We start from the raw sequence: 24,649 nt of genomic DNA, 5'->3' as shown, positions 1-24,649 counted from the left end.
AGGTCAAGCTTTTCACACTTGTAAAGACTGTTTGCAATTAACGTTTGCCATGTCAAGAACTGACAATTGGCAAACGTGGTGCAGCTCAAACCTGAAAACAATCCACCTGAAACTTGCAGAAGCATGGACCGTGACCTTTACCTTCCATCCATTTAAGCAAAGCCCAATACCCAGAAATGCAGGTGACCTTTAAGCGCCCTTTCTATGACTTTTCTCTGTTGAGAGCCAAGAAGGTGATGCTCTGGTCATCCAAGCAGAAAAGTTCAGGGGCAAATGACTACAATATTAATGGTCTCAGGCAATAGCCATGACTGCATCGGCTTTGTCTGATTTTTGCAAGATTATATTTCAGCTACTATTAGAAAGCATATTTCATATGAACATAAAGCTGGTGCAAAGTAAAAGTCTAAGCTTCCTACTCAGGAAATGGACTTAATTCATGCAGAAGAATCAGCTCTTAGTAAGCACTGAGTATAAGGAACCCGATTGTTCTGTCTCTGCTGTAAGTCTAGCAACTTTGTGCAATGAATGTCCTTGTGTGTGAGCTGATTGGGCAACCTCAGTGTGGTGGAACACCCAATCCAAGGTGCTTCATATTTAAACTAAGAAAATTGAGCTTTTGGTGCCATTAACAATGCCCAGAAACAGATCTGCATGCATGCTGCTATTGGTGGAATATCACAGGAGCAAATAACACATTCCATTGTTACAAATGTTATCTTGACTATTTTTCACAGATGGAAGGCAAGGGCTATCAATCACATGACACAAACAAAAGCAGTTAGGTGTCCAGTGCTAAATGCCATACAGAACTTCAACTAGTCAGCACAAGAAAGAAGACTTGAGTCTGAGCTATTCAAACACACACAAATACAATTCTATATGCCCCATCTAATATAAAGGACCAGAAACTAGAAAGTACATTTTTTCAGGAAAGAAGTTAAGGCAAAGGTGATAGATAGCATATTAAAAAATTCACAATTGACATGAGTTAATATATTACGCTTTAAAAGGAGTGCTTAGGTTCCTAGATTCCTAGATCATACACATTTTGTTTCTCTGTGTAGCTTTGAAGCCTATCTTGTAACTTGCTCTCTAGACCAGACTGGATCATAGACTTTTAAGCTTTGGTGACACATACTTGTGTATGCAAAGGGATGGGTCATGGACTGACAGACAGGCAGACAGAAAGATCATGATAGTACAACTGTCTTCTCCCAACCAATCTTGTTGTCTTTGTATTTGCACACAGTTCCCACAAGCTCAACCACTGCATTATTTTGAAATAACTCTGCTTCTCCTTATCCATCATTATTAGTTATCACAGTATTGTTATCATATGAAAGGAATGAGGATATAATGCAAAAGGTCTATAATGTGAACCATTAATTTTCAGTGAACAAATGAAGTCCAGAGGAACCACAGACGATGAGGACAGTCAGAGGCATTATTGAAGTTAAAATGCACGTACTAATCAGAAGGACCCTGTAGCACAAGCAGGATAGAAGTAAGAAACAGTTAAGAAAACCACAAAGCTTACTTGAAGGGGTAACATTTTAAGATTTTTGTTGTTATTTTTTTTTCTCTTGAAACAGGGTCTCTACATAAAGCCTTGGCTATTCTAAAATTCACGATGCAGGCCAGGCTGGTTCTTAACTCATAGAGCTCTGCCTGCCTCTGCCTTCTTTCTGAACCCAGGGATTAAAGGTACACACCACTATGCCTGGCACAAACTTTGAAAGGCATGGAAAATAATAAGGGGAAATTACCTTAACTCTGTTCCTACATATATGAAGGGGAACACACATGCACATGTGTGTGCACACATAGACACAACTTAACTTATCTTTTCTTCCACCTCCTATCTACTACTTTACTCTTTTCTGGGTTGAATTTTCCAACCTTACATCATTCACACTCAGATGATCATTCTTAATGAAGCAGCATTAATACTGTTGGGAAATTATCACATTCTTTTGAGAGCATTAGTTTCTGCATTTGGGATCTACAGGGTACGATCCATTAGACACCTCAGTTCTGCATCTCTTAGCCATTTCTCAGAGACAGGGGAGCAGCACAGCCAACAGCAGTAGGGAGAGTGAGCAGCGCTGTCCTCAGGATTCCTTGGTTGGCTTATGCTTGCTGATCTCTACCTGCATATAAAGGGGGTCTATTACTGCTTCATACAGCAGCAGCCACCTATCCTAATTTCCCCCACGTTTAGGTGTGTTCGTATGCATTGCTAAGGAATGGAAACTGCTGATAAATGGATTTGGGCTTGTTGTGTGGAATTAGCATAAATTAATCCTTCTTCAGTTGCAGCTTCAACACGGTAGCTGTGAGGAAGGAAAGTGCCTAGAAGGTTTTTGCCATTACAAATGCACAGTGCACAACATGGATACAAGCATTGCCCTAGGTAATTGGACACCCCACACTTCTGCTCATACACCATTTCTAAAACCCTGTGAGGAACTAGGATATGCTTTGAATTATTGTATTCCATTCACATGGGTCTGAGCTGATTATAGTAATAGAAATATTACCACTTCCATAAAAGGGTGACAGACATATAGGAAATGCTAAATAAATAGTCCCAGCTGTGTATGTGCAAATCAAATAAAACTCCAGAGTTGGGGTTCAGTATTTGTCCTTTTTTAAACATCCTCAATAAAATATTTATTACAAAAGATAATACACAAAATAGACACCAGCAAGCGACTTTATGTGAACCTATGTTGAGGTAGGGATAGAACAATTTTGGCCTTGAGATATGTTTGCATTACAGTTTTGTGTGTTTGTGTGGGTACATGGGCATGACATGTGTGTAGAGGTCAGAGAACGGCCAGTTCCTTGGGTGCTGCTCACTGGCCTGGTACTTGCAGGTTTGGCTGGGCTGACTGGTCATCTGTCTGTCTGCATCTCCAGGGCTGAGATTACAAGGAGCACCCCTGTATCTGGCCACCCTGCTTTTTTTCTCTCTTTGATGTGGCCCCTGGAGTTCAAACTCACACCCTCAGGCTTGCAAGGCAAGTCCCAAGCCTGCACCATAGTGTTAGTCTCAGTCTGAATATGGACATCATGTGTAGCCAGGTATCTGATAATTGATTCAGCTGATTTTCCTCTGCCATGTCTGAGATGCTGACTTGACACAGTAGCCTAGATGTCAGTTTGGAACACATTTGTTGAGTCAGTGTACTCAGATCGTGTCCTCACAAGCATACTCTGTCAGCATTGTCTCTGCCATGGCTCTAGGAAGAAAGGCTGGGGATCACCGCAGTATCAGTATGAATATGACTGGAGGCTAACCTTAAGATGTCTTTGAGAACCTCCAGCTTCAAGTTTTTCTGCTCTTCAAATTACACCGTGATTTTTTGTGGGTATGCAGATTAGATAACTAGATGTCTAAGATCTTTTGTAACTTTTTATTTTTGATTTTTACTGAGCTATACATTTTTCTCTGCTCCTCTCTTTTCCTCTCCCCTCCACTTCAACCTTCTCCCATGGTCCCCATGCTCCCAATTTACTGAGGAGATCTTGTCGTCTTGTACTTCCCATGTAGATTAGATCAATGTATGTCTCTCTTAGGGTCCTCAATGTTGTCTAGGTTCTCTGGGATTGTGAATTGCAGGCTGGTTTTCTTGGCTTTATGTCTAAAAGCCACTTATGAGTGAGTACATGTGATATTTGTCTTTCTGGGTCTGGGTTACCTCACTCAATATGAAGTTTTCTAGAACCATTCATCTGCCTGCAGGGTTCAGTATGTGATATACTCTGCAGAATCAGATTCTAGGCCTACCTTTCTGGGATAACTGAAATAGTGGAAGCTTCAATTCTTCACCTGAAAAATTCAAGTGACAACTGTAGGAGGCTGCAAGGGCAGAGAGTGGCTACGAAGGGACAGGAAAATGAATAGGAGGGGATGCATGATGTGAACGACACAAGGAATAAATAATAAGAAAAGTCCTGAGAAAATAATCTTTGCTGTAGTAAAGCTGTGAAGGTCAGAGGAGATGGAACTGACTGTGGTGACATCTGGCACAGCAGATAGGGCCAACGCTTTAAGCTGTGGTATTAATATCCCCATATTGCTGAAGGGACATCCCTCAGAGAGAGTTCTGAAAGACGAAGAAAGAGTTTCTCTCACTTAGGTCACTGTGACCCCTGGCATCCCCCCACCTTGGGATTCTTGGCACACATCCGTGTATGAAAGTTATCCAGTCTTGCAGGAGGGAAGCACATTTAGCCATACCACATCTTTTGTACCCTCCTTCCACCACAGACCCTTTGGAAATTGAGGTCCTGTTCAGCAAGGGGCTTTCTTGACACATCCCTCCTTTGGGACTTCTGTGGTCAGGAAGCTGCAGAAGTACAGTCTATTTTGATTCTCAGTTTTTCCTTCCCAGCCTCTGAAGCAGACCTATGACTTTATGTTAAATCCTTTAAATATAAGATCTGTGTAATCCAAACATTTGAAAGAATGTGTGTTTGAAAGGTCTATTAGATACTTTATATTTTGATAGAAAAAAAAACAAAAGCACTTGACCAGTGCAACTTAATGATGGGACAGTTTGTTTTGGCTACCTGTGCTAGGAAGTCTGCTTCAGAAGAGGAGCCATGGTGACAAGAACATAAGGCTGCTGATCACCTTGTGTCTGTGTCCTGAAATGAGAGCAATGAATCCCGGTGCTCAAACATTTTAACCTTTCTATCCAGTCTGAAGTTCAAGCCTTCAGGATGCAGCATTAAGGTGAATCTTCACACTTCAGTTAACCTTATCTGGATAATCCAGCAAAGACGTGCCAGCTACTAACCTAACCATAGAATCCACTATAGGCATGGCCAGAAGTTTGTCTTCTAGATAGTTCTAGATCTTTCCAGGTTGATGCTCAGCACAGAGGGATTATTGTGGCATGGAAAAGGCACAGAAGGGCAGAACAGCTCCCATTTGCAGTACACCCTAGCTTGGATAATGGTGCTCCGCCCCCCAAGTTCATACACAATCCCAATCATGAGTCTCATAATACTTGTTCTAACTCTGCTAGCTAACTGGGAAGCTTCATAGTGAGCCATCTCCAGCACCCTGAGTTCCCATATATACTATTAACCCTCTGATCATTGTAAATGGTCATATTCCAAAGGAAAAGAAAAAAAGAACTTATAAACCTTACCAACGTAAAGCTGCCATCTAATTTCTACCTGAGAACTTTCTCTGGGAATGATACAGTGAACCAGTGCCTCCAATATTTTCTTTGTCCTGCATACTAATTCTCTGAACCACGAGCAATTCAGTGATCTGCTGGAGCCCACAGATGTGGATTTGTTCCACCATGTCCAAAGGTCAGAGAGTTCGGGTCTATTCTTGCTTTTTCAAGGTTATTCACAGGAGGTTTAGCCCAGGGTGTGACTACTGACAAGAAGTTCCAATCTAGGGTGTGGTTTCTTGATGCCTTGGGTATTTTAGAGGATGATCTTTTTGTTGGTTCCTTGCATTTTGGTAGAGAGGTCTTTTGTCTTCCCCCAACTCTTTGGATTAGAGTATACAATACCTATGAGAAGTAAACATGGGCACATTGAGTATTCACTGGGTTGCCCTCCCAACTCTATCCTGTGTCTCCATCTATTTCTTTTGTATGCCTGTTTTTTCTGCCTAACATCTCTAATCCACATTTCCCTACCCTGGAACATTTGAAACCATCGAGGCTGAAGCCTGACAGATGTCAACCCAACGTGGAACAAAGACAGATTCCCCTCAACATGGGGCTCATGATGGTGATCTTGCCTCCATATTCTGAGTGCTGGGACTACTGGTGAATGCCACCCAACCTGGTTTACATGCTGAAATTAAGTTCAGACAGGGCCCTGTGCATGCCAGGAAATCACTTGGCTATCTGAAGGGCAGACTGCCTTCTTAAAAGAACTGATCACAAATCTATTGCAAACTGAGATGTTATTTCATCTTTGGTATGAGTGTGTGTGTGTGTGTGTGTGTGTGTGTGTACATGAAGGTGTTACAGTCATTTAATCACATTGGAGAGAAAGATATATTTATCTCTCTTGGCACCTGTTATTATTTATTATAGTACCACAATAATTTCATGTCTGTTAAAGCTACTCTGAAACAATGTGGTTATTTAAAGAGGAAAATATATTTAATTTTAGGAAAAACAGAAGGAAATTAAAAAAAATCATGGCTTTATTCATAAATGACTTACTTGTAAATAATAACTGGGTGATCAGCGAGTAAAGAGGCGAATAAATTTATTGACTGTGAAGAACTTCACTAGCACTAATTTCGTCTCTAAATGGAAAATGTTATTGCAACAATTTATTTCACTTCACAGTTGAGTGCTCCACAGCAACTATTTGGCATCTGCATCGATTATACTTTGGCTTCGATTACATTGTAGTTCCGACAACATCCCACCTGGGGCTTCTGCTATCTCACATGGAAAGCATCTTCACCAAGAAGAAGCTGGGGAGCAGAATTCACTTAGTGTCAGGATGAGCCTGAAAGCTGCGCTTTTGGCCCCACCCCCACCTTTCACTTTTAACCAGACTGAAGTCTGGAAATATCAGTCCTCTGATGTGCCTCTGATACCTTTTTATTGTACCTGCAAAAGAAGTTAAATCAGTTGGCATCAGCACAGAGGCCAAGATAGCAGTTTTATTACAAAACCCACGCATGCCCTTGACAAAGGACGATTTTTCTAAATGTAGTTTCTTGAACAAAAATTAATGGATAAGAAGGGATAGGAACAATATTCTCGGTGTGTATGTTTTATGCTTTCATTCAGTATAAGCTTTGAGACTCTTCCTCTGCAAAAATGTTAGCTTTTTAACCTTTTAATTTTAATCATCTGTGCTCTAAACTGTAGGAGACCAAGAACCTACAGGAAAACTAAGAGCAAAACCTTGCCTTTCTAAAATATAGGTGGAAATAGTGAAAGGTGGATGTAGCGTTTTTTCTGCTTATATTAGCATATGAATTGAACACAGATAATATCATTTGTTTAACTCTCATAAAGCCCCTGGCCATCCAATTCCCTTTGCCACTTATATTCTAGCTCATATCTTGATCATTTTCAACAGCTTCCCAGCCACACCTCTTGGCTGCCCTTAGCCACTTATCTTGATTATGGATATACTCTATCCTGTATTTGGAGGTATGTTTCATTTATTACCTACTTTCTTTCACTGTTATCTGCCCATTCTGACTATTAGGGCTGCCTATACCTATGCCAGGGAATTAGATTTTAATGTTTATTACTATATTAGTGTTACAAGCACCTCTCTGTTTTAGTGAATACCCAGAGCTGCAGATCAGATTTAATGTTGGAGAAGAATGTCTGTTCTGTCGCTCATTGCAGAAGGATTTATGTGTTCTGGAGACTGGCAAGGGGACTGGGTATATAAGCATGATTTGGCGATATTGACCCAAAAGTAAGATCTTGATTAGCAGTCTCTTGGGTCCTCTATATGATTTCTGACTCTATACAACGAATCCCTCTATTCTATATTTTATGGTATTTCTCAGTTTAAGTTCAACGAATCAGGTCATTTAGAGCAAAGATCTCCTACCTTGGCTTGGAGATCAATTTTCCACCTATGAAGGATGGTTTTATTTACCACATGTTCTGAAGAACTAGTCAACTTCAGCTCCTCTAGGGGATCCATTATTCAAATTTCAGTTTATTTACACAATAAACTAATCTAGTGAAATGTGAATAGTTCTAAATTATTTATTCATTTTAGTATTTGGAATTGTGTTCTCAAATGGAATATGCCAGAATGTCCCCTTGGTCTCTTTGTCTTACTGTCTGTCCTTATGTAGACATGTGTCTATTTTTACCACAGAACAACCAATAAGACAATAACTGCCTCACATTCTCCATGCCAGTCAAATATAAGGACATTTTAATTCTGAAGATTAATACTCATAAGAGCAAAGAAATAACACTTCATGGGGTCTGAGATAAGTAAACCAATAACTAGGACTTGCTCGCATGGCAGCAGACTTGTGTTACCTAAGACCGTGACATCTGATAGGGGTGGAAAGCCGAAGTTCACAGTTTAGGGCCTCAGTCTTCCCTCCTGAGATTTATCTCCCTAGTCCCGATTGCTGGAAGAGTTTATTTTTAATGGCACCTGATCCAACATAAGCCTCCAAACTTACCTTCTTTGCTAAACAACAAATCACCACTTTGTTTTACAACAGCCCTTAAAAAAATCTGTGTTACAAAGGACTGTTATCTAAATTTACGACTTAAAGAATCATTTCCGCAGCTGGCTCCCCTATCACTGCCTTACCCATGGTTGCTGCCCTCTCTACTGTGTTCATGCATTAGTATTTGTGGTTCAGCTCTATCCAGAGTAGAAGGAATAAAGGGTCTTACTATGTCTTATATCTTCCTCAGGAGTCATAAATTGAAAGACATTATTGTCAAATGAGGCATAGAAGATAGAAGGGTTGGAGAAAGAAAATGATAAATCTGAAACAGATACTGTTCCTGAGTACATTCCAAGTTAGCAATGAAAGCAAGCAAACAAAAATGACAAAACCCGTCCTTAACAGACTTTTAGTTAATGGTTCAGGCTTATTCTTTAGTAGTAACCAACTGAAATCAAATGCTTGGCATCAGACCTTGGACATTTGTAAGGGACCAGCAAACACTCCTTACAATGAAATCCTGACTCTAAAGTATGCAATACAGAGCACTAAGCAAGGGGCAATAAGTTATATTTTATTCAGACTTTTTTCAATAACAGACTCTTGCCTCCACTGCCCTCCTTTCTTGCTGCTCTTTTTCTGAGACACAGAACTCCAAGAAACATGGGCATTATGTTCCTTTTAACTGTTCTTTCTCATTGTACAAATAAATATTCATTATCACTTCCATAATATGGGATAAAAATAGAGAAAAATGGGTTTTCTTTAGTTGCCTATTGGATAAAATAGCCAGGTGTTCAACTACAGTGATCATGGAGATTGGTTGTAGATATATATGTATATTTCTACATGTCATGTATTATGTGCCTGATTATTTGTAAAAGTAAAATTACTTGAGCAACTGAAGTGCAAGTTCTCTGGTGAATAATAGCAACAATGTGACAACATTAAGAACCCTACTCATTAGAAATCAGGGTGTGTGAGGAAGATGAGAGTAAAAATAGCCATAATCACCATCATCAGATAGAGATTTAAAAATCAACAAGTTCCGACATGGAGGTGGTAATGAGGCAAAGGCTTCTGTAAAGATGGTAAGCACATGTGGGCATATAGCTAAGCCTTAAAATACACATAGATTAAGGAATGTAGAAAGTCGGTAAAGTTGGGGGTGGGTGGTTAGTTTGAACAAAGTCACACTTGGTCCCAAATCCCAAATGTTGCTGATTTGTGTATCTTGTTCTAAATTTCTGGTAGGTTCTGCCATGTCCTAGCCCCTGTATGTTGACCAATCTTCTAAAAGCCAAAAGTATTTGTTCAAGCTGTGACCTTGGTTCTGCCTTCTTAACAACATGTTCTTTACTTCTCCCTGTTCTTACAGAACGCCATATCTCTTGTTTCTGCAAAGAGAATTCTAGAAATGTATCTGTCAGATGTGGCTAGACCCTCAAGAGAAATCACACAGTTTCCAAAAAACACAGGAAAGACTATGAACAAAATAAACATTGCGCTCAAAGTTTAGCTTGGCGTAGCTACAGAAATTAATGAATTCCCAAAGAGAGAATCCAGGAAGAGACAAGCAAAATCCAGTCTCTAATGACACCCAGATTTCTGCAAATGCTTATCTTATGCTCCCCTGAAAACAAACAGGGAAGTGAAAGTGAAGAGCAAAATAAGGCTAGTAAATTCCTGAAAGGAGACAGTTCATTTCCCTGGGAGAATAACCAAACCATGCACTGCCTCGCACCAGCAACGTACTCTGGCTTGAACATTTTAAAAAGGAGGCTGGTGAACATCTGCCGAGCAATTAATGGAGGCAGCAGTGTGTGATAATGGTCCCTGTGAAGGTTTCCATAGTCCTGCTTAGGGACATGAAGTGCTGCAGACAGTGGTCCTTCACACGGGGATTTTCCCTTTCTGTAAGGGACATGAGAGGATGAGAAGAAAACGGGAACTAAAATGCCGTACAGGCAGCAAACAATCTTCCTTGCCTATATATGAATATACTAATTTCAGTTTAGAAAACACTATTGCAAGCTCCACAATCCACCTACACTTCATCTAATGTGCCCTGTTTCCCGTGCACAAAAGGAAATTACCCTCTGTTTGGTAGATATGCAGTCCAATGCACTGATGTTCAAATAGCTGTTTTTTATTTTTATAAATAAGGTAGCAAGAGCTATGCCAGGATCAATGTCAAGTTAGAAACTGATACTTCATCATCATAATTATTTAGGTGTCATTCTTGACACAAATGTTTGTTCATGTTATTATGAAAGTCCGACCAAGAATGTCTGTACCTAGGAACATGGCCAGTTCTATACTGTTAGGTGAAGGAACATGACCAGTTCTATACTCTTAGGTGAACAGACAGCATTTTGAAGTTCACATATTACTTTAGTTTTGGCCATTTTCATTCAGTACAGAAACTAATCTTCCACATTAAGTCTACATAAATATACCTGCTGAGTCATTTGTGACAGAAACTTCATAATGCTGGCAGATAGAGTTTGCAATTGGACTAGCAGAAGACATTAGTAACAAGTCTAATAGGAAGGAAAGTAAACAGCCATAACGATAGAAAGATAAAGATTTTCTTTCTCATTAAGCTGCCCCGGTTTAAGTGCTTTCCCCTCCTGCCCTGCCTACAGCTGTATCTTTTTCTTGTTGTCTTGGCAATCTTGATGAGTCCTACACATCTTTAATACATTATCTGTCTTTCGAATGTGATCGTTATGTGGACTTTCAATGACATCAATTCTTTCTGCTAGCTTTTCCTCCCAGAAACATAACTCCTGTTCCCAAACACTCATCTGTGAAGAATTCAAAGCATGAAATGGAGGGAAGTCTCCATTGTCTTCAACTTGGTATTGTTCCTGGTCACTCCAGTGGCATGGAATTTCTCAAAGTGATCAAGACTGAAACTCCCATGTGAGCTATGGATCCACATATATCCTAGGTTTCCTTGCTGCATTAGTTTCTCATGGCTAACCCATAGGCTATATCAGCCTCAAATATCTAACTACCTACTTTTCAACTTGGTTTTAATTTGAAATTAGTTCTCAAAAAAAAAGTCCACCCACCTACTTACTCCTTTTTCTATTCTTTTATTTGCGATAGGATCTCTAACTAACACGGCTTGCCTTGATTCTCCTGGCCACCTCTTGAGTGTTGTATTGCTGCGTGTCAAACTTACCAAATAATGTGACACATATTAAAGTATAATATGACAGGTGAAATGAAAAGCTGGCACATACAATAACTGACAGAAAATCTGTGTGAAAAGTGGAGGATCAAAATATAGATGGCCTCTAGAATGGAGAAACTGGAGAAATATAGCTAGATCTTTGTTTAGCTTGCCTTGGGCTATTTCCCTCACTTTAATAGAGTCTCCATGTACATAGAAAAAGGGATTTTTTTTTCTGATCAAGTCACACAGCAACGTAATTTATCATTTGCTGAATTCATTCAGAAGCGTAATATGCTGTGAGGCAAATTTTAAATTCTGAGAAATGAAACATATCCCTTAAAATGAAGAATTCTGTATAGAATGTCAGGCTCTGCTGTATTCAGTCTCAAAATTGATGGATACATGAGTAAGTAGCTCTGTGTCCTGTGGGAGAGGATTGTGATGTGAAGCGTAGCTTCGAGGCAAGTTCAGCTAATGAATTAAGTAATTGTCACACCCCTTCTCAAAGACTCTATGTCTTCTTAGAGTTCAATAAGGTACAGATGGCTCACATGGCATGTTCTCTACCTCCCTTCCCTAAGTTCCATAAGAACTGCATCTGACTACTTAGTTTTTAAGATAGTGGAAGAATAATAGACAGCGGCAATACAGTAAACCTGCCTCCAGACCTGGGGACCTCCTGGGATCCCCAAGAAAATGAGGGATTGAGATGGAAGCTTCTCTCCTCCGTCCTCATTTGTTTGGCTTCCTCAGCAACCTTAATCCTTTTACTCTTGGTGCTTTGGTCTTCGGAATATCTCATGAGTTCTGTCCTATCCATCCTTCAAGATTCTCCCCAAATACCACCTCCTTTAATAAAAATATTCAATATCATTGGAAATAATAGATTTCATCTCTACCTTTAACTTTTTTATTTGCTTCAATTGTTAATATACAAAGGAATTAAAAGAAAGCAACACGTGCCACACATTCTTCTAAGTATATCATCCAAATTAAGCTAATTATCCCACTGACCTATATTGCATAGCCATCTCTATGGTACACAAAATTTAAATCTGTTTTTTTTTCAGCTGTGCATAGTGAGTTCTAGAAAAAATGATAGAAACTAAAGATCTGGCTAAAAAAGGAAAAAAGCAAACAAAACAAAAATGGTTTCTTAAGGTAAATGTTAATACACAATGTGTTTACTTTGTACACAAACATGCATACATTTCCTCATTGTGAGACCCCCTTAACTGCCTGCACCATATTCCTGTCCTATAGCACACTTCTACACAATGCCATCACCATACTTTCCCACACTACAACATATCATTAATTTTATCACTATAAAAACAATTTCCAGTTGGCATCTGTTCTCCATGAAGCACCAGTAAAATACTCTGCCAAAACAAGCAATTCATAAATATTGTTCATCTAAGTAATTTTTAACATACACAATGATATATAGTGATAAATTCTTAATATTACTTATTTCTCATCAAAAGCTTTCTCTATAGAGAGGAGGACTTCCTTGCCAACCTTTTATAAGTAAAGAGACAGAAGAGCAAGCATATTTATTTATAAAATTAGGACTAAATGAAGGTTCACTATATATTGCTCCTAAACTTCTTCTTAACCTGTACTCCCGTAGCCTGGAATATAAAGAAATCAAATTCTTTGAGCTATGAATGAATCAAAAACACAGCTTTATAAGAAAATTTGAAAAACATCACTTATGAGATTAATGCTCTTTTTACATGCATTTTGAGACAAAACATGTTATCACTTGAAAGCATGTCCTTAAGTGACTTATTGAACTGTTTTCCAGGGACTAAGAGGAAAGAATAGCTTTTTCTCTTGCCAAAATGGTACCCAATTAGGGCAGAACAATCAATTAAGGAGACTTTCAAGAACTGTGCCCAATTTATAGCTACCATCTCTCCCTGATCACAATGAAAGTGAATTCCCTGCAGCACAGTTGCTGGCAAGAACCCCAAACATAAAAACTGACCTGCTGTTAGGTGGGCTGCGTGGACGAGAACTTGGACCCCAGGCTTCAGCTCGAAGTGCACCAAGTTTTGGTTGAGTTTGTGGATTAGAACTTCAGATATCTGAAAGAAGTCTTACAGTTAGCGATACTAAAGTAGTAATACTGACTATGAACAGCCACACTGAGGAATATGTTGAATGCTTACCAACACCTACTAACATTATATGACAAATGACGGAAAGGGAGAGTCTGTTGTACATAAGACTGAAAAGTAGTAGCTTGGTACAATCCACACATTCTGGGTTTGACTTACTTTGCTTCCTTCACTTTCTCTAAACCACCATGGATAAGCACTTTTTGACTGTTGGATAAATTAATATTGTCAATACCATAAAAAACAATACTGTTAAACACAATGATCCCACAATTTAAGCAATGAGTTAGTTAATCTTTCTGCCATGTATATAGGCATTTGCTAAACTATTCCTGACGCTGGTGTATGTTTGGAGGAGACATGGAATTCTAGACCATAGACTGTTCTCCTGAGCAAGGTGTTTGTGTAGAAATTACATGCAGTAAAGTATTACAGATAGGGTAAAAATGTTTCTGTTTGTTTTTTTAGCATAGGAATTTATTCTGCCTGACTTATAGATTTTGGAGAACTTCGGAAAGTCTCTGAGGAATAACCATGCTACTTGTCTTTATCTGCTACCTTTGCCTTCTTTTTAATACACTATTTTAAGCATTAAGCTCATATTTTATTTAATATTCTATTACGTCTAATTAGATGGATGCTGACCATTATTTTTCTGGTTAAATTCTTCTGCTTTCCCTTTATTTGCTGAGTTTAATCTTCTCTACTAAGTTGCCAAAATGGCACTGTGGAGCCTTAATAGTTAAGCAGGCCCTGATGGTTTAGTTTGGAGTTCATGATAGAAGTCACTAATTGGCAATGGACCTGCAATGTCCTGGACATAAACTTCTCTGCTGACCAAGAGGAGTGTGAGATTGTTCCCTGAACCCCATGGATGAGCACCTGGGGTTCTTCTCTCAAATACTGTCATTTGTGAAACCATGAAGAAAAGCAAGGGTGTGATAAAGCCAGGCTGAAAACAATTTGGTCCCTTTTTCATGAGCATGGGAAATTTTCCTTGACCATCCAGGTTTACAGAAAGGACAGATTTTCAAGCAATTTCATCAAAGTGTTTTCTCTGTACTCTCTGATTACTGCTCAGTTAGTGGGGTCTTGATAGGAAATATAAATAGACTTTTAGTAAATGTCTATCACAAAAGTTTTGGCTTTGAAACTTACAAATGCATGTAAATATGCATATACATGCAAATGCATATACATGCAAATATCCAAACACAGGCATATGTGGCATATATAGATATATAATGAAAAACACTCTAGTCAAAATATGAAAGATGTCTCAAAGCAATTAAGAAACTGATCTGGCTCCTAACGACTATCAGAAACATAAAACAGAACTATGTATCAACAGCAGGAGAGCTTCTCACAGTGAAGTGAAATTACCTCTTAATACTGAACAAGAACATATTCAAGTTAGCGATATAAATAATTAAATGAGAAATACAATTTATCAGAACAACCTACTTTTAATTTATTATCTCTAAGAAAGTCCCTCGTGAAAATAATTATATGTGTGTTGGTTTCTATGATTGCTTCATTGAATTTGTCTATATCACTTACAAAGCTAAGCCAGGTATGCAAAATTAATCAGGTAACAAAACTCATTTCATGTTATTTAACTTGCATCAAAAGATATTTGATAAAGGATATATACTCTATGGGAAAGAAACTATGATTAAGAAGTAAAAGTAAATGTAATTTACATTCTATACAAGAATAACCTCAATTAGAACCAGGCATTTTTCTATTCAAATAAATTAGCAGTAAGCAATTTACAAATCTCAACAATACTTAAAACCTCTTACCAGGTTAATTACAGAAGTACTTACGCCGCATTGTCTTCATTAGACCATGAGATGCTATTTATATATTTAAGTATATGATCTATGCATTGAACACTTTATCTTGATAATGTTGCTTATGTCTGTCTATTTTTTCTTATGATTATACTGGCATCCCTATGGAAGAGCACAGGCTCAAAGGACATATCCGAGTTTGCCTAGTTAATATTTGAGAAGTTGAGATAAGACTTTAGTTTTCTTTCACTCCTAATCCTAGTTCAGCACTACTAAAAATAAAACAGGTTTCTTGAACCACTTAATTAGGAGGGAGAGAGGAAGATGTCTAGTTGTATATCTGGGTAAGGGGATTTAGGAGATAAAAATGACGCAGTGTTTAACTCACTGCACTGCCATTTTTCATACATCTGTAGAATACACACACACACACACACACACACACACACACACACACACACACACGACACATACAGAAACTAATAGTGTCCTCAAAGCCAGTGAGCAATGTAGACCACAAGAACAGGCATTTCCTAACACTTTTCTCATTAAAGTGTTCCTTCCACCAATCTATGCAGATTGTAATATATGAAAGCTTGGACAACAGAAAGAGTAACAAACTGCAGTCTACAGGAAGCATGGCAAGAGCCCAGATGAGAAGAGCAAGCACTTGCTTGGGAAAAGATTCAAGTGAAATAGTATGTGATTACTCAGAGACCAACCTTACTGAAGCGATATGAATTTACTTTCCTTGCTGTCCAGTGAAAAGTGTGCGTCCTAAGTGAATTTCATTTTTAATTCATAGTTCCATTCCTCTTCTGATGCTTTCCCACACAGTCCCTTTCCTATTCGAGTCCAGCTAAACAATCATAGCGCAAGAAACAGCCTAGTATTCTTCCTATCTGCCTGTTTCATAGAATATACCTATGATGCGGATGAAGTTCACCCTTCATGTAAGTTACTATTTGAAAAGGCAATGGAAACTCAATACAGACACTAGAAAAGAATGTCATGGAAGAGCCTTACTATAGCAAAAACAGCAATTCAATTCTCTCCCTTATGTTTATCTCAAAAGATGAGGACAGAGTGTAACAATCAGAATCAACACAGCTAGAGTATAGTTAACAATGGAAAATTCGCAGGGACTTGAATCAAAATGACACTTTCCTCCTCATGCACAGTATCCCACACAGGTGGGCAGATGCTTCCCACCCCATGGGGACAAGACTGTAGAAGAAGCCACTTCAAATGTTTCCATTCCTTATAGCACAAGAGAAAAAAAGGATTGCAAGCACTTGACTTCTTCGGGTTGACAGAGACACATGGAATTCCTTCTTCCAACTCAATTGTCTTAAACAAGTGCCAAAGCTCTGTTCAAAGAGTAGAGAATCATATTAATGTCCTATGTGTCCCAAAGACAGCAGGATGTCAATATTTGGTCTACATGGTAATGGTTACCATACTAAGAATATATTCAACATTTAGACCACTTTTAATATAACCATTTGGAGAAAACACGTTCAAAGGACTGGAATAAACATGTCAAGCATCAAAATACAAACAAATGGGACATTTAAGAGAGGAATCAGTAACTGAGCTATACATTCTGCTCCCCTCCCTTCCTCTCCTCTCCCCTGCTACCCTCCCCAATAGTCCCTATGCTCCCAATTTACTTAGGAGATCTTGACTTTTCTACTTCCCATGTACATTAAATCCATGTATGTCTTTCTTATGGTCCTCTTTGTTGTCTAGGTTCTCTAGGATTGTAAATTGTAGGCTACTTTTTATTTTTGATTTATATCTAAAAACCACATATGAGGGAGTACATATGATATTTGTCTTTCTGGATCTGAGTTACCTCACTCAATAAGATGCTTTCTAGACCCATCCATTTGCCTGAAAATTTGAAGATAACATCATTTTTTCCTGCTGTGTAGTACTCCATGGTGTAAATGTACCACATTTTCCTTATCCATTCTTTGGTCGAGGGGCATTTAGGTTGTTTCCATGTTCTGACTATGACAACCAGTGCAGCTATGAATATAGTTGAGCATGTCCTTGGGATACAATTGAGTATCCTTTGGATATATACCCAAAAGTGGTATTGCTGGGTCTTGAGGAAGGTTGTTTCCTAATTTTCTGAGAAATCCATACTGATTTCCAAAGTGGTTGTACAAGTTTGCACTCCTACCAGCAATGCAGGAGTGTTCTCTTTAGCCCACATCCTCTCCAGCATAAGTTGTCATCAGTGTTTTTAATCTTGACCATTCTTACAGGTGTGAAATGGAATCTCAGAGATGTTTTGATTTGCATTTCTTTGATAGCTAAGAATGCTGAGCATTTCTTCAAGTGTCTTTCAGGCATTTTAGATTCATCTGTTGAGAGTTATCTGTTTAGATCTGTACCCCTTTTTATTGGGTTATTTGTTCTTTTGATAACCAATTTCTTGAGTTCTTTGTATATTTTGGAGATCAACTCTCTGTCCGATGTGGGGTTGGTGAAGATCTTTTCCCATTTTGTAGTCTGTCATTTTGTCTTGTTGACTGTGTCCTTTGCTTTACAGATGCTTCTCAGTTTCAGAAGGTCTCATTTATGAACTGTTTCTTTCAGTGTCTGTGTTACTGGGGTTATATTTAGGAAGTGGTCTCCTGTACCAATGCATTCAAGTGTATTTCCTATTTTCTCTTCTATGAAATTCAGTGTGGTTGTTTTTATATCAAGGTCTTGGATACATTTGGACTTGAGTTTGTTCATGGCGATAGATATGGATCTATTTTCATTCTTCTACATGTTGATATGCAGTTATGCCAGTACCATTTGTTGAATATGCTTTCTTTTTCCCATTTTAATTTTTTGCTTCTTTGTCAAAAATCAGGTGTTCGTAGGTATGTGGATTGATGTCTGGGTCTTCAGTTCAGTTCCACTGGTCCTCCTGTCAGTTTTATGCCAATTCCAGGCTGTTTCAGTACGAGACAGTCAATTTTTTGAACAATCCAAAACAGGTGGCACAAGGTGGAGTTGCGAATTAAGAAAAGACCATATGAAGTTGATAGGGGGATGGACTAGGAGTGGGGAGAGTTGGGATGGGGTGTGGAAAGTGAGTATGATGAAAATCCATCATTACACATATGGAACTTTCAAATAATAAAAATATTACCTAAATAAAGCAAAATGTTAAATTGTTTTTCTTATTTTATTTGAAAGCTTGTGTTTTCTTAGTCTTCATCACAGAATTTATTCATATTCTTCCTTGAGTTCCTTGGACATGTTTATAATTGTTATTTTGAATTTATTACCTTGTACATAATGTACCTTGTACATAATATAATTATGTACCTTGTCCATAATTGTATGTTACTGTGGGACTAATATTTTACTTTGGAGGACAGATATTGTCTTGGTGTTTAGTGTTGTTTCTTGTTTTATTTTAAAATTTCTGAGTTAGAATGTTGGTAGTGTATTTTGATATGGACATCTGTCCCACCTTTATTGATTGGGCATTTGAACCTCTATTTGCTGGTACCCCAACTTGTTAGGATTGGAGTCAACCAGATGATGCTTGTTATTTGGTTTTAGGGACACTCAGTGTTGATATCCAAATGGATTCTCTGAAGTATCCTAGCTTAGCTAGGCTAGTGTAGCTTCTCAGCTCAGGAATGAACCCCCCAGAGAGCTAACAGGTTCTCACTGCAGATCCTAGAAGTCCATGGAAAGCACAAATGGACCTGATTGGCCCTCACATATTGTGGTGATCTTCTACACATTTTTTGTCTGTGAGGAGTAATATAGATTAAGCAGAATGTATTATTTGTGTTTGGTATTTTCTCTACTATTCCTTTTGTTTATTTTAAATATCTTTTAATTTTACTTTTATTTTTGATATTACAATACAATAATAATATTTCTTCTTTTTCTTTACTGTCTGTAAACCCTCTCATAGAACTTTCTTAACTCTGTTCTGAATTTATGGTCTCTTCTTTCATTGTCATATACTTATGATTATGTCATATACTTATACATATATGTTCCTAAATATGACCTGCTCATATACTTATGTTTATGTACACACATATATGTTCCAAAATATGATCTGCTTGGTCTATGTATTGTTATTTGTATGTATGTTTTCAGGTCTGAGCACTTGGTTTTGGATAACCAGTTGGTGTACTCTTCCCATAATAACATTTAAGGAGTTGAAACAACCGCCCCCCTTTCTCCCCAGCAAGACATCATGGTCTCCTTAGAGCATCATGGTTTCTTCTCCTTCCAGGAGTGACAGATCCACATCTCTCAATGTAGAGGACTCAGAGAGAAGCAAGGGATGAAAGGCCCAGAGGGCAGAGCTTGCTCCACACTTGAGCAGTTGGTCTTAGGAGAGCATGATGTGCTCTTCTTGATGAGGCCTCCGAGAGCAAGAGAGCCTTTTCACACTCTCTGGAGACCTGAAAACAAGACTGGTAGAGCTCTCCCAGACAGAGGGCACTTGATTAACCTAGCAGTGGCATCCTGATAAAAGGGTCAAGTGCTTCTCACTGCTAAGAATTCTCCATTTATTTCACAGGCTAGATAGTTCAACAGCATTTCTGTTCCCTGGAGAGTGCTTTCAGAAGTGGCTCAGGGAAGACAGCCAGGGACACTTCACTGGGGGGTTTCCTTCCTACTCTTCAGGAACCACAGGATAGGATCTACGCTCTTATCCTACAGGGCCTTCTGTACAATTTCTAGAAGGAGGGGACCAGAGCATGAAGGGTGCAGCTAAGATCAGCACCATCCCTGAGTCAGTTCTCACAGAATGGGCTCTATTTTGTTGATTGTATTTTTTGTATCTGTCTTAGAAGTCTACTTCTTTTATTACAGGGGAAGTTGTTTTAGCATCCTTAATGTTCCTTCCTCCTTCACATTTTTCTATGAAGAACCTCGTTCTCTGATTTCACATTTATTAATAGTTTGGGACAGGCTACTCACACCCTCTGATTCACAAAGGGACAAAAACATCTGAAATTTTAGCAGTGCTACTCTATCTATATGACTGCAAGGGTTAGTAAGAGGTGCCTGTTCGTTTGACATATACTTGACCTGACCCATGACAACTGTAAACATGGGACTGCTGGTGGTGCTACTGGAGGGAAGACACAGTCTTTAGAGCGGGATCAGCTTCAGGTTAAATAGAAGCCAGCATTGCATAGCCATCCTTCTTTTCTGTGCACTGGCTCTATTCTCACAGCAGTTTCTATGTGGTCACAAGAAAAGGAGGAGAGAAGAAGTAGTTTGATGACACTCTGGTTGGTTCTGAACTGTATCCTTTGATAGGGGAGTTCAGCCAATCACATTCTGTTCATGGGGTGTGTTGCCCTCAGGCAAAAGTTTAACCTGGCAGATGCAATTCCCCCTCTCTCTCCCTCTCTCTCTGGCCTGGATCCAGCGTTCCGGACGGGTGGGATTTTGTGTAAGTTTTTCCTTCTGTTTTATTAAAGCTGTATCTTTTGTAAGATAGTCTGGGGACCTTTCATTACCAATTGCACTGCGTCTTCAATCCTTGGACCTTTAAATTAAATGAGTCTGTAAGCTCACTCCTTCCACTCCATCAGTTATTAAAGTGACGGAGAAAAGCATCAACAGACCTTAACTAGAATGTAAACTGCAGGTTATCGGTGGGCCACCTATTTTAAGGAGTCTCAATACACAGCCTGGCCTTCCTTGTAAGGTAATTTTATCAATGTACTTTTCAATCAGGATAATAATATTCTCCATAAATAAAGCACTAATTTCTCATGGGTTTTATTGGATACTGGATTTACTTTGATTACAGTCTGGGACAGGCTAAAATATAATCAATTTTCTTAATCAATGTTTCGACCTCTAGCTTGGTATATTGCTTTTCACTGAAATAGTTGAAGTACCTTTTTTACTATAAACCTTCATAACTGATAATGATACTAGCTACTTTGTCATGATATATTCTTCCATTTTCTTACTGTCCTTGTTTAGTTCTCCACTTTGTGAAAGTCAATTCATTAATCATTTCACTTCCTCACTATCAACATTATTTCTTCCAAAAATGTCCTTCAGTATCCCAGTCTACTTAATAAACTGAAGAACTTAGTTTTCTTATTTCCAAATGGTTTTCTATCATAAAACAGCCGTAAAAATAATTGGTACACTTATTGAACATTTATTATATTGGCCAAGTGCTTTCTTGTATTTTTTCTTTAATCAACACAAATACCTACAGGATTGCTGTGACTTTAGCTAAATTATGAATACTAATTTATTGTCCTTAATTTCTTCATATGCATGATAGATCCATGAATATCAGTGACAAAACTACAAAACTGGCTCTACACCTGTGACCTCTTCACCAAAATGTGGACCTCCCTAAATCAGTACCTAATTCTAAGTGGCATGGCCTTCAAAGAAGTCACCTGCTCTCAGATCTCTGATTAAATTGTCCACTGGTGCTAAGGTTAAAACGCAGACTCCAGGAGTCCTGTGAGAGCTACTGTGGTGGGAGATGATGCAGGGAGATGTTGGAAAGGTCTTCTGGGCAACTCACCTGCTCCAGGTCCTCTGTTGACCTTTTGTTTTCTCTGTTTGCATCTTGGTAGGGCAAAACAAAGAGTTCAGCAGCAGTGGGTAAGCCAGGTAACACCGCCACCAGGATATGCTGGCTGGGAATCCCTGTGGCCTGTGGGAGAGGCAGAGACTGGGTGAGTCCTATGAATGATGATAGAGATGCGGGAATGAGAGGAGTGGTGACTCAGGAACAGAGACCCGGGTAGTGCGGACAGTAGAGGACAGGATGGGCATCATCAGGTCATCAGCTAGGCTCAAAGCCAGAATGTTAGATTCAGGCTCGACTCCACATTCATCACAGGGACTGTTTTATTAGTCATTTAGGCCTGTATGTATACTTCCTTAAGTAGAATTTTTTTCATTTTTTTATTGATTTTATTGAGCTCTACATTTTTTTCTCTGTTCCCCTCCCTGCCTCTCCCCTCCCCTTCAACCCTCTCCCAAGGTCTTCATGCTCCTAATTTACTAAGGAGATCTTGTCTTTTACTACTTCCCTTGTAGATTAGATCCACGTATGTCTCTTTTATGGTCCTCATTGCTGTCTATATTCTCTGTGATTGTGGTTTTTAGGCTGACTTTCTCTGTTTATGTTTAAAAGCCTCTTATGATTGAGTACATATGACAATTACCTTTCTGGGTCTGGGTTACCTCACTCAATATGATGCTTTCTAGATCCATCCATTTGCCTGCAAATTTCAAGATGCCATTATTTTTCTCTGCTCTGTAGTACTCCATTGTGTATATGTACCACATTTTTCTTATCCATTGTTATGTTGAGGGGCATTTAGGTTGTTTCCAGTTTCTGGCTATGACAAAAAATACTGCTATGAACATGTTTGAACTCATGTCCTTGTGGTATGATTCAGCATCCTTTGGGTATATACCCAAAAGTGGTATTTCTGGGACTTGAGGAAGGTTGTTTCCTAATTTTCTGAGAAATTGCCATACCAATATCCAAATGACTGTACCAGCTTGCACTCCCACCAGCAATGCAAGAGTGTTCCCTCTTGGAGTAACTCTAACCAAACAAGTGGAAGACTTGTATGACAAGAACTTTAAATCTTTGAAGAAAGAAATTGAAGAAGACACCAGAAAGTGGAAAGATCTCCCATGCTCTTAAGTAGGTATAATTAACATAGAAAAAATGGCAATCTTACCAAAAGCAATCTACAGATGCAATGCCCATCAAAATCCCATCAAAATTCTTCACAGATCTCAAAAGAAAGGTACTCAACTTCATATGGAAAAGCAAAAAACCCAGGATAGCCAAAACAATCCTGTACAACAACAACAACAACAAAAAACTTCTGGAGGCATCATGATCCCTGACTTCAAACTCTACTACAGAGTTACAGTACTGAAAACAGCCTGGTGTTTGCATAAAAACAGACAGGAGGACCAATGGAACCGAATTGAAGACCCGGTTATTAATCCACACACGTATAAACACCTGATTTTTGACAAAGAAGAAAAAATATAAAATGGAAAAAAGAAAGCATATTTAACAAGTGGTGCTGGCATAACAAGTAATGCTGACTTGCTAACCTACGACTCTCAGCACATGAAGCATTTCTGCTGGAATTCAAAGTCTTAAAGGGGATGAAATTGTTCAACATATATTACATACCTATATGAAATGAAATGTCCCATTATATATAATTAATACATACTCATAGAAATTAAAATAAAGATAAAAAAGTTCAAATATTCAGAAGCTTTTTCACTGTTTAATTATTTGCTCTCATACTGATAGCCTAGAATTAATTTTTCTCCTTGTGGCCACTCAAAATACTATGTTTATTTCAGTAAGATTTTAATAGTCATATTAAAAGTAATTTCTTGTTATCACTCCCATGTCTTCCTTTTGCATTTCTTTGACCCTAAGTAGGCTTTTTTCCAGTTATGTTAGTTTGGGACTATCACCCTTTCTCCTCTAAGATATACCCTCCTCTTTTTCTTCTGCTACATGTGAGAATTTTACCTGTTGCCCTCTGCATGAATGATTTTTTCATTCCTCCATGTGGGTGTCCATCTACTGAAACATGAGGGGGCCATGCTTGTTGGGGTTTCTGTCCCACCTGGCACTTCACAGCTCGCATACCCCAAAGAAAATCACACACAGGACTCAATAAGATTATAAACTCATTGGCCCATTAGCTCTGGCTTCTTGTTAACTAATTCTTACATCTTACAGTAACCTATAATTCTTGTCTGTGTTAGCCATATGGCTTGGTACCTTTTTCAGCTGTCAGCTCACATGTTGCTTCTTCAGTGATCTGGGCAGAAATGGTGGAGGGAGCTTCCTGCTTCCCAGAATACTCCTGTTCTCTTTGCTCCACCTCTACTTCCTATCTGGTTTTCCTGCCTATACTTCCTGCCTGGCCAATCAGCATTTATTTAAAATATGATTGACAGAATACTGACAATTCTCCAACACCAATCTACTGTTGATCTCTCAAGTCATCTGTTCAGGTCAACACCCTAGCATTTGGCAATGACATCCTCATCTCAAAGAGGCAGGTTACTCTGTTCACATTTACCCTTCCTATAGCCCAACTCCAGCCATGTTCTCCTGTCTAACGTGCTTGCAATCAGTCCCATTGCTACTGAATCAAGCATATGCTCAAGGAGGTGTAGAGAGTGGTTCCACTCTCCCTTTTCAAATCAATTACCCAGAGCTCACATGGGCTTTTTTTTCTCCAGTCAAACGCAATTCTGAACAATTTCTCCATGGTTTAGCTTTTGCTGTAGGTGTATTTGTGCAGGCCAACAATGCTTCTCAGAATATCTTTCTTATGTG

The 24,649-nt window shown here is 38.8% G+C and overlaps 1 protein-coding gene across 7 annotated transcripts in view; it reads right to left on the bottom strand.

Annotated features, from left to right (window-relative positions):
• Window positions 1-24,649, bottom strand: part of Sorcs1 (sortilin related VPS10 domain containing receptor 1) — a 515,423-nt gene that overhangs the window by 10,604 nt on the left and 480,170 nt on the right. For all 7 annotated transcript variants that reach the window (XM_085694085.2, XM_048424037.3, XM_048424036.3 and 4 more), the window contains exons 23-24: window positions 21,830-21,961; window positions 13,348-13,447 (exon numbers count right to left, since the gene is read on the bottom strand). In XM_085694085.2, the coding sequence (XP_085550211.2) occupies window positions 13,348-13,447; window positions 21,830-21,961 (232 nt within the window). The remainder of the gene's footprint in view (window positions 1-13,347; window positions 13,448-21,829; window positions 21,962-24,649) is intronic.

This window comes from Myodes glareolus, chromosome 7 (assembly GCF_982192425.1).
Source record: "Myodes glareolus chromosome 7, mMyoGla1.1, whole genome shotgun sequence".
Taxonomy (NCBI): Eukaryota; Metazoa; Chordata; class Mammalia; order Rodentia; family Cricetidae; genus Myodes; species Myodes glareolus.
This window is presented reverse-complemented; position numbering and strand designations above follow the sequence as displayed.